The sequence below is a fragment of the Triturus cristatus genome, chromosome 3_2, assembly GCF_964204655.1.
Source record: "Triturus cristatus chromosome 3_2, aTriCri1.1, whole genome shotgun sequence".
NCBI lineage: Eukaryota > Metazoa > Chordata > Amphibia > Caudata > Salamandridae > Triturus > Triturus cristatus.
The window spans coordinates 992034041-992051122 of NC_140584.1; the positions used below are offsets into that span (position 1 = coordinate 992034041).

Consider the following 17082-nt stretch of genomic DNA (forward strand, 5'->3'; position numbering starts at 1 on the left):
GACTGGGGTAGGGGACCTCACCGCTCCTTACTGAGCCAGGGGGCCGTGGCGTATTGTCAGCCCCGGATCCAGTATCAGCTGCTGGAGAGGCTCTGAGCAGCCTCTAGTGCGCATGTCAGGTTGGCCAGAGAGCTTAAACCGTTCAACCCAACATGCGCACTTGGGCCCCAAGTGTGCTGCTGGCTGACACTGATGAAGTGGTACAAAAGGGGGCGGTGATGGACGGAGCATCAGAACCAATCAAACACTCACACCCAGTCAACAGATCTGGGTTTGATCCATCACCGTCCTTTAGCCCACTCTGCCACCCCAGTTCAGACATGGCCATATGCAAATCAGTCTGACCCTGTGCCTCATGGGAACAGTCCAGCCCGAACTGCCAAGCCATGTCTTCCCTGGACCAGAAACAAGCTTCCTAGGACCGGTTTCTGGCATTTCAGCCGTCTTCAGCCAGGCTTGCTTAATTCCAGTGGCAAAGTGAGCAAGGGACTCACGTCTGAGCATACCCTGCCAACTTATGGCGAACAAAGCAGCAACCAAAGGAAATGATGGACGGAGTGTTGAACTTTGCAAGCACTCACCCCCAGTCAACTGATCTGGGTTTGATCCATCACCGTTCTTTAGCCCACTCTGCCACCCCAGTTCAGACATGGCCATATGCAAATCAGTCTGACCCTGTACCTCATGGGAACAGTCCCGCCCGAACTGCCAAGCCATGCCTTCCCTGGACAGGAAACAAGCTTCCTAGGACCGGTTTCTGGCATTATAGCCGTCTTCAGCCAGGCTTGCATGAATCCAGTGGCAAAGTGAGCAAGGGACTCACGTTTGAGCATACCCTGCCAACTTATGGCGAACAAAGCGGTACAACAGGGGGTGGTGATGGACAGAGCATCAGAACCAATCAAACACTCACACCCAGTCAACAGATCTGGGTTTGATCCATCACCGTTCTTTAGCCCACTCTGCCACCCCAGTTCCGACATGGCCATATGCAAATCAGTCTGACCCTGTGCCTCATGGGAACGGTCCAGCCCGAACTGCCAAGCCATGCCTTCCCTGGACCGGAAACGAGCTTCCTAGGACCGGTTTTTGGCATTTCAGCCGTCTTCAGCCAGGCTTGCTTGAATCCAGTGGCAAAGTGAGCAAGGGACTCACGTCTGAGCATACCCTGCCAACTTATGGCGAACAAAGCGGTACAAAAGGGGGTGGTGATGGACGGAGCATCAGAACCAATCAAACACTCACACCCAGTCAACAGATCTGGGTTTGATCCATCACCGTTCTTTAGCCCAGTCTGCCACCCCATTTCAGACATGGCCATATGCAAATCAGTCTGACCCTGTGCCTCATGGGAACAGTCCAGCCCGAACTGCCAAGCCATGCCTTCCCTGGACCGGAAACAAGCTTCCTAGGACCAGTTTCTGGCATTTCAGCCGTCTTCAGCCAGGCTTGCTTGAATCCAGTGGCAAAGTGAGCAAGGGACTCACGTCTGAGCATACCCTGCCACCTTATGGCGAACAAAGCGGTACAAAAGGGGGTGGTGATGGACGGAGCATCAGAACCAATCAAACACTCACACCCAGTCAACAGATCTGGGTTTGATCCATCACCGTTCTTTAGCCCACTCTGCCATCCCAGTTCAGACATGGCCATATGCAAATCAGTCTGACCCTGTGCCTCATGGGAACAGTCCCGCCCGAACTGCCAAGCCATGCCTTCCCTGGACCGGAAACAAGCTTCCTAGGACCGGTTTCTGGCATTTCAGCCATCTTCAGCCAGGCTTGCTTGAATCCAGTGGCAAAGTGAGCAAGGGACTCACCTCTGAGCATACCCTGCCAACTTATGGCGAACAAAGCGGTACAAAAGGGGGTGGTGATGGACGGAGCATCAGAACCAATCAAACACTCACACCCAGTCAACAGATCTGGGTTTGATCCATCACCGTTCTTTAGCCCACTCTGCCACCCCAGTTCAGACATGGCCATATGCAAATCAGTCTGACCCTGTGCCTCATAGGAACAGTCCAGCCCAAACTGCCAAGCCATGCCTTGGCTGGAGCGGAAACAAGCTTCCTAGGACCGGTTTCTGGCATTTCAGCCGTCTTCAGCCAGGCTTGCTTGAATCCAGTGGCAAAGTGAGCAAGGGACTCACGTCTGAGCATACCCTGCCACCTTATGGCGAACAAAGCGGTACAAAAGGGGGTGGTGATGGACGGAGCATCAGAACCAATCAAACACTCACACCCAGTCAACAGATCTGGGTTTGATCCATCACCGTTCTTTAGCCCACTCTGCCATCCCAGTTCAGACATGGCCATATGCAAATCAGTCTGACCCTGTGCCTCATGGGAACAGTCCAGCCCGAACTGCCAAGCCATGCCTTCCCTGGACCGGAAACAGGCTTCCTAGGACCGGTTTCTGGCATTTCAGCCGTCTTCAGCCAGGCTTGCTTGAATCCAGGGGCAAAGTGAGCAAGGGACTCACGTCTGCGCATACCCTGCCAACTTATGGCGAACAAAGCGGTACAAAAGGGGGTGGCGAAGTGTCAGTCTGTGAAGCCCCACCCCCTCATCAGGCCCCGCCTCAGCCCTCAATACATTAACAGGGCCGGCTGCGGAGATCAATCCTCCAAAATAAATATATGTAATTGGGGGGCCAATGGGGCCAAAATGTAAGTGGGTCACCGCCCCAATGCCGTAATCGAGGCACCGCCCCTGGAAATAATTGTTTGTAGAAATGCAGCTTGATTGAAGAGTTGACTTCAGCTTGGCCTTCAAGATAACAGTAGAATGTGTCTCTCGTTTGTGAAATAAGACGCCTCATATAAATTACATCATGTAACCTTGAAACCTTCATTGATATAGTATTTGTTGCTGGTAAAATGTTATAATTTATTCACAGAGTCCCATTCATAACTGAGTTAAAGCTTTGTTTTATTTGCCATAGAGATAGAGAACAGAAAACAGAAGTATTGCAAAAGGCATTACAATTTATGTTTCTAATGATTTTCTGCTTAATATGTTTTCCTTGCAGCTTAAATACCATGTGTTTAGCTAAAATAACAGTTGCATTATTAGAAGGTTAGGAAATGAATGCATTTTAAATAATACTTGAGCTGTAGGAAAATGTGCCATGATAGAAATGCATTATTGCAACAAAGAAGATAGCCTACTCGGATGATGGATGACGTGTAACAAAGGAGAAAGGAGATGTGCCTTTTGGAGAATGCTGAATTTTCATTGGATGGAGACGGAGAACAATCCACATGCTTCTGCAACATTGAATTACTGCTGTAAAAAGCGTGTTCCTAATTTAGGAGATTCAGAATTAATTTAGATGAGAGACTGACGAGATGCGTTTAGGAGCTTCAGATTTAGCAGATCAGAGAGTCAGCGGGTGCAGAGGAGCTTCAGATTTGTTTAGGAGCTGCAGAGATTGAGCAGGAGAAAGGGGATGAGACAGAGATTGAGCTTCAGATGGCAGGAGTGCAGAGACGAGAGAGGGCAGTCAGATCAGCTGGGACGAGGTCACATCAGACGGAGCTTGAGAGATTTACTGTGAGAGGAGTCAGGAGGCAGATCAGCTGAGATTCAGATAGGGAGAAAGACAGGCTGAGTCCTTTTGGCATGTATTAAAAACCCCAAATTTAGGCTTCAACTAATTTGCATTTGCCAAGGCTGGTTTTCTCTATCCTTTAATTCTCTTTATGGGAAATTCTGCAATTATTAATTATTGAGTTTTAGCTTCATGCTTATCTCACTCTTGCCTTTACTTTTGAACCCTAAATTCTGACTGACGTTTTTTGCGCACCATTGCCTAGAATACGGACTTTTCCTTTAAGTAACGTGCTCTTTGCACATTATAATATGATCTACACTAACTATATTTTTCTATTATCAATTCTGTAAACTGATTGATATTTGACTAATAAATAAATAATCAGAAAAATCTAAAACTTTAATTAGAAATAAAACCCTTTAAGACTACTCAAATCTCTCATCGTTGACTGAACATTAAAATACTGAAAGTTGATGATTATGTTTGAAATGCATTTGATTATAGATTCATTCTATAACGGCGGCCAAGATCCATTGGCCTGAAGACGGAGGGAAACCATAAATGTGAGCCCTTTGTTGTAAGTGCTTTGGTTTTGCAGTGGTCATCAATTGCCCCCCCATCCTTCCCCCCCAATTTTGAGCGATAACACCTGCAAAGGCAGCATTCCCCATTTCAAATGTAAATTGTGCAGCTTCTGTTTGCAGCTTCAGGCACCAATGTTGGTATGTAAGGTACGATCCTTTTGAACACCGGGCCCCCTCATATGGGGCACATTTGAAAGGAACATGGCACACAGAATGAATGGGTAATGAACCTTTATCATTAGAATAGTTTATTAAGAAAAGTAATTAAATTAAATGATTTAAACAGCCTTATGAACCTCGCCCTCGAAAATGACACTCATTGGAAATCAATTTCTTTATTCATTGGAGTGGAGCAAACCGTTCCACTCTTACATTTACTGAATATTTTACAATATAAAAAGCAAATATCTAAAGTCAGCAATAATTCCTATTGGAAGCAAACATTTAATGTATATATATTCTGATAAACATGTGATATTATAAAACTTGTAGGCCCCTATTCACAAAGGCAATCATACGCTAATAGCTAAAATGTCCCTTTTCATGCCTGTAAAGAATTCACAGTGGGATTCCCTGTAGGCATAAAGGTATTTACTACAGTAGTTTTCACTCTCATGTGTGCAGGGAAGTCCACAGTAGTACATCCTAAACAAGGGGGCAGATTTATGAGCCCCTTGCGCCACTTTTGCGTCACTTTTCCCATGTTAAAAGTGACGCAAAAGTGGCGCAAGGGGCTCATAAATCTGCCCCAAGGTGTTTAAAGTGGGCGTTCGAAGGTGTGGTTTGCTTAGGAAGGATATTACATTCCTGAACTCCTCTTCCACCCCTTTCCTCTTTGGAAAAGGTCATAAATTGACCAGGATGGAAAGGGGAGTGGAGCATCCCCTGGTGGTTATCTCCATGAGGAAAATGTTTTCCCTGCTGACAAAAAGATGCATCTGCAGAGAACTCAGCACAGAGGGAAAAGAGCGTGTAAGGAAAGGTTACAGGACATTGCCACAAATATGTCTGGAAAGCTGAACCTGGCACAACATTCTAGGCATATTTCTAGAAATGTTTGCAAGTTGAGAAAACTCCTAAAAGTACACTCAGGCTGAGATGCAAACCTTCACCCGTACTTTTAGGACTTCTGTTGTGAATAGGACCCTTAGAGTCAAAGATGTAACAGGGTTATAAAATACAATATCCTCCCTCCAAACTGAATGAATGTGACCTCTTACAAGGAGTCAACTTCCATTTTTTCGATTGGGATTTCTTCACGCACTGGCTCTACCCATTGGCTAATATTTCCCAGCTCATCTCCCGCTGCCTGAAAGTATGACTATGACCTTATTCTCCTCCATACCCATTGTATCATGTTGTAAAATCAGAACAATCAATGCCTTTCCAGGACAGTCTCCAGGAAGTATCTCCAGTTGTTCGCAGAATTAAGGAAAGTTACCTCTGTTTTCCAGTCCAACAGATTTTCCAATGGATAAGTAAATGAGAGGCCTTATATATGGATATTAATCTCTTGACCTAGAACTCCTCCACTTTGGAGTATTCCACTGACAAGCGTTACACTTTCTACACTCACTCCACAACCCAAGTCAAGCATGGGTCGAATGATAACTGAAAGGCTGTGGGGGCAACCTGTTCTTGGTTGACTGACCCTTCTTTTAGTTTTAAAGAGCAGTTCAGCTAAGACCCTTGAGATGTATGTGTGGCCTACAAAACAGCCTCGTATTGAATCACATAACTTTACCATTTACATAATATTACGGTATTTATTATGCAATATTATAATGTACTTAAATTCATCAGTAAAGAGTAGTCTAGAATATTCCTCAACATATAGCAAGGCATAGGCTGTTCCTTCATCAGAATCAAGAGATAGGCATGATGGTTCAGGGATCCTTCATTATCATTTGATATATGGTCTCATACTAACCAATTATATGATATTGTGAAGGCTTGTACATGATGTCACTGTCATTTACACTGTAACATGGCTGTGTGGTCATTGTTTTAATAAGAACATCATTCACCACGGACAGGCTAGATGTCAGCAAAGGTTTCTTTGGATTCTATGGAAGAGACATGCAAACTCATGACATGATAAGTGGAACTCAGAACCAGCACATGGATGGACTGATGTGTGTCTTTCAGTGTGACGAGACAAGCTGGGTCTATCAGGTGACTTAGCCATGGGTTAAATTTCTGGCGCGTCTGTACTCAGATACGGTATTGAGGTGTGGCCGGTGCAGGATGAAAGGTGTATCGCTTCAGTTTATTGATGTCAGGATCCTCATAAGGTTTGTTATCAAGCTTCTTACGCCAGCAAATGTCTTTGCTGCAAAACAGATGAAAAGGGAATTAATGGTAAATGACGGCTATGGAAGTGCCTTACACCAGTATCCACTGGTGACACACCCACAAAAGCATTAACAACAAAATCCTCACATTTACAACAATTTACATCCTTCATTCTGCGAACATACAACACTTGCTGCTCCACCACCCATATCACTGGCGTTGCATCTAATTCCCTAATATGAACTACCTTCTCTCCTGCATCCACCCTGCAACCTTGCTCGGAACTGCTCCTTTCTCTATTATCAATGCACCCACTTATTCTTTTAAAGACATATTGTTCCCTCCCACAAAACTTTCAAATCTGTAACAGAACTTTACACTTGCAAGAGAATGCCTCAGAGTTCCTAGTGGTCACCTCTCAGACACAACCTCTTCCTGTGACCACCTTGATATCTGTTGGTATATCAGGCCCAAAAGTGTGCTGTCCTATTGAACATGTGGATCGGATTCTGGTACAGTCTTGGCTAGACCTATCTTTTTTCTAAACAAAATGTGCTTCTACTTCACCCGGGCACCGAATACAGATAGAGTCCAGAATAAGCTTGTTTAACTTATCATTGTATTATTTCCTAATGTAATTTTATTGCTGTATGTATGTATATTAAGCAGTGTTTACCAGAGACATAATGACATATCGACCCAGGACACAGACAGACGAAGTGTATGGCCGGATGTATGATGTAACAACGCGTACCATTACAACGCGGTATGTTACATCGCGGTTTTAACAACGCAAGTCGTTACATCGACTTGCGTTGGAGGGAGCTGGACATAGGAATAGTGTGAATTACTATTCCAACTCCAGTCTACGTACAGTAGGGAAGGTGTTGGAAAGTAATTCACACTATTCCTTATCCTACAGCGCCCTCCAGTGCAAGTCGGTGTAACGACTTGCGTTGTTAAAACCACGATGTAACCATACCGCGTTGTAATGGTTGCGTAATAAAGGATGTTTCCCGTATGGCCATACCTCAGGTCTGTTTACAGAAAAATCCCTACCTTTAGTGTGACTGTTTAGTAATCTGCAAGAAATGTGCCTGTAGCAAATAAACCACCCATAGCTGTGTTTTTTACAAGATTGTGTGATGGTGTTGAATATAAAGGTATTAGGATCAAAGAGACATGATATTAGGTTTTCAGAATATCCATTGAATGCAAATGATTTCGTTTCCATTATTTGCATACAAATTAAACTTTGGTGGATCTCCTGAAATTCTGGCATGGATCTAGCAATCCGTGAACTACGGAAAACTAAAGTTCTGCATTAGCACTTTATAAGCATTATCATTCCTTTAGGAACTAATATAAGAACATTTCCTTCCTCTCTTGAGTAAGAAATGTTTAAGGATGGGGTTCAGGGAATCACCACTTTTTATGGACTTTTTTTGCAGCACGGTATAGCCACTTATTATAACATGTTGAAGTTCAGTAACTTAGTAAAAGAGATAACGTCTTCTTGGTGTTCTGGTATCATTGCAGCAGATTAAAGATAAGCAAATAATTAATCAACACTGTAATAAGATATAGAATACATCTCTTTCCTACCCATGATGAATTCAGTAGTTGTTGGTTGGATGATATTGTTATATGCCATATTGGTACCATAATATAGGCCTCAGTAACTTCATTACCCTTCACTTATATTCTTCCCTACATTACACTTGTCACGGTTTACAGGGACAGACCTTTTACCTAGATACTACACTGCATTCAAAATGCAGGTTTTCCCTAGTTTGAAATCTCATACATTATGCATGATGATTCTTGGAAGCACAGCAGGATTACCATCTCCTGAATAAAATCTATGTACAAAGTTCATGCCCAACGTCATCCTTAGGCGAACCAAGTAACACAGCAAGGTAGGACACCTGGGGAGACCTATGGTTATATATACATCACATCTTGCTAAGATTAGACAGAGGAGACCGAGACTTCCCGGCTGACACACTGACCAGAGACGCTGAGGTTCCTGCATGCAGACACTCCAGCTCGCAGTGGCCTAAAACATCCCTCGCGGGGTGTCCAACTCGAGACCAGGACGGGGTCCCACAGTCTCTTACTTCAGGTAATGGGGTTGACTAAATCCTAGAGGGATTCTTGGCTGAACACCTACCACCATGCTAGGTACATTTAGGTACATATAGTTAGGGAAGCATTGTAGGAGTACGCATCTTTTATCATGTGTTTTGTATACTCAGATGTATTCATGATTATTGTAAGATGGTAGAGCTATACCATTCATTTACCTTTATAGTACTGCTAATCATTTATATCTTATACTGCCTAACGGTTGTTGCAGCTCATCTATTTTACACCAGAATAACAACTGTTCAAGAAATTCTTATTGAAAACGCCCAGCCTGTTTATACTGTGTATTTCTCTGAGACAGACTTTTTAAACACGAGTGACTGAGCGAAAGGTAGTATATTGTTTCCACGATCCTGAGGGATCAGGGTTGTCATGTTTGATGGTTGCCAGGAACTATTCTCTCCTTGGTAAGAGGAGATTCTAGTGGCACTGTGAGCTAGTTGGTACAAAAGGCCAACATACCCGGTGGGGGTGATCAGAGTTTGTCTGACACCAATCCTACAATGTATGTAGTCTAAACGTGCAGATCTGGTATACTTCTTATAGGAACGACACAACAATATTTAATGTCATTCAGTCACCACTTTGCTGAACTATGTTCACCCATTGATGTTCTTATGGTGTGTTTATTTTGTTGGTCCAGAGTTCTCTTCTGTGGAATCCTTGCCAGATGAGAAGTTATTTAAGTAGTTCAGTTTAATAGCTAGTTAGAAAGAGGTAGTCCATGTGCATTTGATCTGTCTGGGGAAGGATGTCTTGATAGGGGCAGTTTCAGGCTATTCCTAAAGATAGGTAGGCAGGGGCAGATTGTTCGTGGGTGAGAATTCAGGAATCGCAGGCACCTTGACTGATTTCGTCTGTGTTCATTCTGCCTCAGTCTAACTTGACATATTGCCCTGAAAGTGCTGGATGCCAGACTATGTGCAGAAACATAGTGCTGGTTCATTTGGTACTCTGCTGTTTTTCCTGTCTGGTTTGTGACAGGTGCGCAGGGATCTGTAATTGATTGTCCGTTCTGCCAGGGGTTTGTGACGTCTTTAATGAGGGTGTTTTGTTCTCAGTTTGAGGCATGGTCTGCATGGTTTGTTTTTTATTCTTGGAATATGTCTAATTCCTTTATGTTGGTATACTATGTTGATGATGTTGAAATAACCAAGTCGTCTTGACACCAACGATCTTGTTCCATCTAGTAGTTGACCATGTGTACACAAATTGGTCGCACACTGCTCGTCACACCAGCAAGTTGCCCCAAAGGACTGTGGTAAATGAAGTGGCGACGGCGGGTACGCCTATGCCACGATGTGTAAAGAGAACAGTATGTGTTGCATTTAGCCATCCCTGGACACGTGTTTCGAGGTAGTTGCCTCTCGTCAGCAGGGAGTAGGACAGTGTAAAGGGGTGCCGTGTGGACTGCCAAAATGTAATTAAAAACAGGTCAAGTACCTCTCATGGCGCGCAGGTGCAGATTCAAGGCTCGTCAGCCCGTTAGCTCAAAGGAGCCGTAATAATTTGTACACAAATTGGTCGCACACTGCTCGTCACACCAGCAAGTTGCCCCAAAGGACTGTGGTAAATGAAGTGGCGACGGCGGGTACGCCTATGCCACGATGTGTAAAGAGAACAGTATGTGTTGCATTTAGCCATCCCCGGACACGTGTTTCGAGGTAGTTGCCTCTCGTCAGCAGGGAGTAGGACAGTGTAAAGGGGTGCCGTGTGGACTGCCAAAATGTAATTAAAAACAGGTCAAGTACCTCTCATGGCGCGCAGGTGCAGATCCAAGGCTCGTCAGCCCGTTAGCTCAAAGGAGCCGTAATAATTTGTACACAAATTGGTCGCACACTGCTCGTCACACCAGCAAGTTGCCCCAAAGGACTGTGGTAAATGAAGTGGCGACGGCGGGTACGCCTATGCCAAGATGTGTAAAGAGAACAGTATGTGTTGCATTTAGCCATCCCTGGACACGTGTTTCGAGGTAGTTGCCTCTCGTCAGCAGGGAGTAGGACAGTGTAAAGGGGTGCCGTGTGGACTGCCAAAATGTAATTAAAAACAGGTCAAGTACCTCTCATGGCGCGCAGGTGCAGATCCAAGGCTCGTCAGCTCGTTAGCTCAAAGGAGCCGAAATAATTTGTACACAAATTGGTCGCACACTGCTCGTCACACCAGCAAGTTGCCCCAAAGGACTGTGGTAAATGAAGTGGCGACGGCGGGTACGCCTATGCCACGATGTGTAAAGAGAACAGTATGTGTTGCATTTAGCCATCCCTGGACACGTGTTTCGAGGTAGTTGCCTCTCGTCAGCAGGGAGTAGGACAGTGTAAAGGGGTGCCGTGTGGACTGCCAAAATGTAATTAAAAACAGGTCAAGTACCTCTCATGGCGCGCAGGTGCAGATCCAAGGCTCGTCAGCCCGTTAGCTCAAAGGAGCCGTAATAATTTGTACACAAATTGGTCGCACACTGCTCGTCACACCAGCAAGTTGCCCCAAAGGACTGTGGTAAATGAAGTGGCGACGGCGGGTACGCCTATGCCACGATGTGTAAAGAGAACAGTATGTGTTGCATTTAGCCATCCCTGGACACGTGTTTCGAGGTAGTTGCCTCTCGTCAGCAGGGAGTAGGACAGTGTAAAGGGGTGCCGTGTGGACTGCCAAAATGTAATTAAAAACAGGTCAAGTACCTCTCATGGCGCGCAGGTGCAGATCCAAGGCTCGTCAGTCCGTTAGCTCAAAGGAGCCGTAATAATTTGTACACAAATTGGTCGCACACTGCTCGTCACACCAGCAAGTTGCCCCAAAGGACTGTGGTAAATGAAGTGGCGACGGCGGGTACGCCTATGCCAAGATGTGTAAAGAGAACAGTATGTGTTGCATTTAGCCATCCCTGGACACGTGTTTCGAGGTAGTTGCCTCTCGTCAGCAGGGAGTAGGACAGTGTAAAGGGGTGCCGTGTGGACTGCCAAAATGTAATTAAAAACAGGTCAAGTACCTCTCATGGCGCGCAGGTGCATATCCAAGGCTCGTCAGCTCGTTAGCTCAAAGGAGCCGTAATAATTTGTACACAAATTGGTCGCACACTGCTCGTCACACCAGCAAGTTGCCCCAAAGGACTGTGGTAAATGAAGTGGCGACGGCGGGTACGCCTATGCCACGATGTGTAAAGAGAACAGTATGTGTTGCATTTAGCCATCCCTGGACACGTGTTTCGAGGTAGTTGCCTCTCGTCAGCAGGGAGTAGGACAGTGTAAAGGGGTGCCGTGTGGACTGCCAAAATGTAATTAAAAACAGGTCAAGTACCTCTCATGGCGCGCAGGTGCAGATCCAAAGCTCGTCAGCCCGTTAGCTCAAAGGAGCCGTAATAATTTGTACACAAATTGGTCGCACACTGCTCGTCACACCAGCAAGTTGCCCCAAAGGACTGTGGTAAATGAAGTGGCGACGGCGGGTACGCCTATGCCACGATGTGTAAAGAGAACAGTATGTGTTGCATTTAGCCATCCCTGGACACGTGTTTCGAGGTAGTTGCCTCTCGTCAGCAGGGAGTAGGACAGTGTAAAGGGGTGCCGTGTGGACTGCCAAAATGTAATTAAAAACAGGTCAAGTACCTCTCATGGCGCGCAGGTGCAGTTCCAAGGCTCGTCAGCCCGTTAGCTCAAAGGAGCCGTAATAATTTGTACACAAATTGGTCGCACACTGCTCGTCACACCAGCAAGTTGCCCCAAAGGACTGTGGTAAATGAAGTGGCGACGGCGGGTACGCCTATGCCACGATGTGTAAAGAGAACAGTATGTGTTGCATTTAGCCATCCCTGGACACGTGTTTCGAGGTAGTTGCCTCTCGTCAGCAGGGAGTAGGACAGTGTAAAGGGGTGCCGTGTGGACTGCCAAAATGTAATTAAAAACAGGTCAAGTACCTCTCATGGCGCGCAGGTGCAGATCCAAGGCTCGTCAGCCCGTTAGCTCAAAGGAGCCGTAATAATTTGTACACAAATTGGTCGCACACTGCTCGTCACACCAGCAAGTTGCCCCAAAGGACTGTGGTAAATGAAGTGGCGACGGCGGGTACGCCTATGCCACGATGTGTAAAGAGAACAGTATGTGTTGCATTTGGCCATCCCTGGACACGTGTTTCGAGGTAGTTGCCTCTCGTCAGCAGGGAGTAGGACAGTGTAAAGGGGTGCCGTGTGGACTGCCAAAATGTAATTAAAAACAAGTCAAGTACCTCTCATGGCGCGCAGGTGCAGATCCAATGCTCGTCAGCCCGTTAGCTCAAAGGAGCCGTAATAATTTGTACACAAAGTTGACCATGTGGCGACCTTCTTGGGTTATGAATATGGATTGTTGCGCACTCCTCTGGAGTGCGCAACAATCCATATTCATAATTTGATACTTGAGCCACATTTGATTGTTGCTGCGCCCACTACCCTCAAATATGTCGTTTGATTAAATTTCAAGTTTAACGGACAATCGGGCTGACACCAAGACCTGTACCCAAGCTCAAGCAACAGATGTATACGCACTGATTTAGGATACCCAGGCATTCAATTCTAAGGGAGGATCTGTGACACATCAACTTAGACAACTCAAATTTTTATCTCGAAGAGTCTTGAATCAAACATTACATGCTTCAACTCTAATACAGTAACACAACGTACAGAGAATGCCAAGGGGCCTATGCTTACCTATTAAACCAATGTTGTATAGGTTTTAATGTAATAAACAAATTATGGAAAAATGGAACGCCATTTTAAACAAATGTTCCTTGGACTTGATCTTACTCTTAGTGGAAGGGTTATCCAAATCAATTAAAGAGCTTGAAGAAGAGATAACCACCATCAAAATGAACATGAGCTCCCATTGTCGAACTGAATTCTGTAACAACACTTTTAAAGATTTAAACGAAAAACTAGACAGATATGGCAAAGATACTCAGGAACGCAAACTCCGGAAATACAAGTGAGATACAATAGATAACAAATTGAATGAGGTCTATACCTGGGCAGAGGAGAAACCCAGTTATAAGCATAGTGTCAGATCATGAACAGGCAGCCAATAGACAACCTTTACTTGTTCAAACAGATCCAGAATCTCAGACAGAGACACCAGGCGCATCAGGCACATCTAATGTCCAACACACTTCTTTTTTAGAGGTAGGACAAGCCACGGGCCGACCACCAGACCCAGGTTATTCAAAAAGATAAAGATCAGTAGAGGACAGAGAAAAAGACACCATCAACAAGAACTTGCACAGCAAGACGAAACCTTGATAATCAACATTCCATCAATGACTTTGAACAAACAACAGATTGGAGTTCTCATTGAAGGTTACATCCTTTGTACCCACCTACCACTCCAACCAAATCGAAGTAGATATAGCAATTTTTTTAATGTATGCGCAATCTATGATTACGTCACTTTTTCACCAACATTGTACCAACATTACCACAAGGATTCACAAGTTCAAAAGAACATGTAATCTCTGAATACAAGGAATTCAAACCACGCAGTACTTATATGGCTCCAATTTTGCACGAAGTACTTGATGCGTTTGAAATGCTAGTTAAAAAAGATTTGGCTGTCATGAACTTACAACACCTATAGTTTTTGTAATACATTATACCCTACACGCCCCAAGCTCTACATGTTGCCCAAGATACATAAAGACCTGGAATGATCCGTTTTTTCTTCAGATCAGCGGCACATCAATGGGTTTCGCTGGAGCTCCAGCATATGTGAATAATTTTATGTCAAAATTTGAGGTAGACCACATATTGAATGACGTAGAATGGAAGACTAAACTTATCTTCTATAGCCGTTTTATTGATGTTATCTTCCTGATCTGGAATAGTTCTCATGAGAAACTAGTAACCAAAATCACAGAATTAAATACCAAAAACAATCGGATCCAATTCACTTATCAAATCAGTAACACTCAAATTTCATTCTTATATGTACTCATCGTCAAAACCAGTGAGGCTCTGAATACTTCAACTTACCACAAAAAGAAGGACCGCAATAACTTGCTATTGTACATCAGCTTTCATTCTCCCAACTTAATACGGAATTTACCTTTTTTCGCAAATCTTGAGGACCAAAAGAATATCAGCATCACCTGAGGACTTCACAACAACACTTTAACAACAGCTGACTAAATTTCAACAAAGAGGTTATCCAGAACCGCTTATCAACAATGTCATCATCAGAGCAGAAGCCATTCAAAGAAGTGACTTACTGAAAACTGGGCAGAAGAACACTCAAAATTGAATGGTTTTCGTGTCTAAATATTCAACTAAATCAATGGCTATCAGAAAAGTGATTGTTCGATGTTGGGAACTTTTACAATACGAGCCAGACTTCAATGACTTGTTTTCACAACAGCCACTTTTTGCTAATACTCGTAGTCGCAATAATAAAGAACTGTTATCTAGTGCAAAACCAAAAACAAGGTTGACAGGAACTGGCATGAGAAAACGTTACAATTGCGTTCACTGCAACAACATCATCACAGGGGATTCTATCACGTCCCCCCATTCAGGTGAATCCATTAAACTCCAACACACTACAGATTGTGACTCATCATTTGTGATTTACGATATTAAATGCCCTTGTGGCCTGATTTTATTGGGAAAACTGAGAGAAAAATAAGAATCACAGAACACAAAAGCTTGATTCACAACAAAAATACCAATTCTAACCTGGCAACACATCGGGGGAGAAAAATCACAATATTCCACAACTGAGATTTCTCATTTTAGAGCAATTTGAAATGTCAGTAGATAGGGACAATGCAAAACTGTTGTCACAAAGAGAAATAGGGTAGATCAAGAATTTTAATACCATGATGCCATCAGGATTAAATGATAAATTGGACATGAGCTGCCACTTGTAATCCAAACATCTCCAATCCACCAGTAATACACTGTCTGTTTACAGATGACACAACATCAATAAACTGTGAAACTTCAAACGATATAAACTAAAACAGGAGCGCACCTATTGTTTACATTGTAAGAATAATCATCCAGTCAGGGACATCTATGCAGTATGGTTTCAGCTGGTCTTTTCCACAGAGAGGTGAGCACAATACTAATTCAAGCATGCTGCACTTCATGACAGCTGCTGCATAGCAATCGATCGATCGAGTGTCCGTCGTATTCGGGTGGGGCATCGGCGTTGAAGCTGCTTAGTGCATGTCTTTTACCTACATATGGTTTATTTAAGAGGTGGTGAAGTCAACCTTTGAGCGGACAATTCTTGACAGTACGTCATTCTATGGTAGCACTTGAGATGAAGAATTGTTTCAGTGGGCATTAAGTCTTCACAATGTTTCAGCACTGTTAATTTGTGCAGGCTACCATATTTCGTGGAGCAGGTGTCTCTAGCATGGCACTAAGTTTGTATACGATTCGCCATATTAAGTAAACATCAAGTATTTTATCTGAGCACTGAGTGCATGTTTCCTATTACAAAATGGCTGTGCTGTTTTACCAGTGTCAGTTTGAATGATAGACTACAGAGTCCTACTTTTGTGTCTGTTTCAAACTAGTATTTCACGCAGTGGCGAGACTCGGGAGAGTTCAAGTGGATTTACTGAAAGCACACGTAATACTCCGGGGGACTTTACAACTGAGAAGGTGAGCGTTGACAACTGCAAAACAGGTTTTGCGTGCGTATCGGTTTGGTTCGTGATATATGAATTTTGACCGAGTACTTTTGTGTTCGGTAGTATTGAATACAATGAATAGAGGTTTCGCGGTTTACAAGCCAGGAAAATAAAAACACGATACGTCACGACTGAATTCAGGTACTCTTATTGCAATGGTTATAAAGATTTGTTTTGCACTATTATTTTAGAGAGAAGGCAATTGGATACTAATTCAACACGCTCGAGTGGACTGGAATTCACTCCCAGTTGGCCTCTATATTTTTAGGTCTTGCCTGGCATTGCAGCGCTTGCGCTGCTCGCTCTGCGAGGGCTTCTTGGAATCAATACGGTTTCAGAAGTTGTGTCTCTGCTCCACCTCTAATTTTCATTGGCGTGCGTCGTTTGTCATCAGTGATTCTGCTGAACATACTTTGTTGATTGTACCGGAGACTTTTTAGTCCCTCCTGGTTACCACCCTGTCCACTTTTGGCCCCGCCCACCAGGACTGGATCTTTTACTCCGCAGCGTAACACAGTGCCTTCTAATTGCTGGGTGAGCACTTTCTTTTTTTTCATTGGCACAATGGCGTGGCGACAGCTTTTTAGGTCTCGCTGAGGACCGCGCTTGTTTATTTAATTACGATTTGCTGCACGATTTGCTTTAACCTCACTTGCTCTGCCTACCGTGGCTTGTTTATTTAATTATTTAACTTTCTCTGCGTCTCATCTTGCTGTAATCTTTTTTCTCTACTTTACTGAACTGAAATCTAATCCCTCCTTCCCCCGCCCTCAAGTCTTCCTTTTGTGTTAGCTACACTGTTTCCGCTTTTTCTCATGCTGCCCGTCACCATCTACACCCTT

General features: G+C 44.2%; 1 protein-coding gene across 1 annotated transcript in view; it reads right to left on the reverse strand.

Annotated features, from left to right (window-relative positions):
- Positions 1 to 4372: 4372 nt before the first annotated feature.
- Positions 4373 to 17082, reverse strand: part of LOC146858952 (uroplakin-3b-like) — a 212169-nt gene continuing 199459 nt past the window's right edge. Inside the window, exon 6 of the mRNA XM_085649603.1 lies at positions 4373 to 6473. Coding sequence (XP_085505729.1) covers positions 6356 to 6473 — 118 coding nt within the window. The 3' untranslated portion in view covers positions 4373 to 6355. The remainder of the gene's footprint in view (positions 6474 to 17082) is intronic.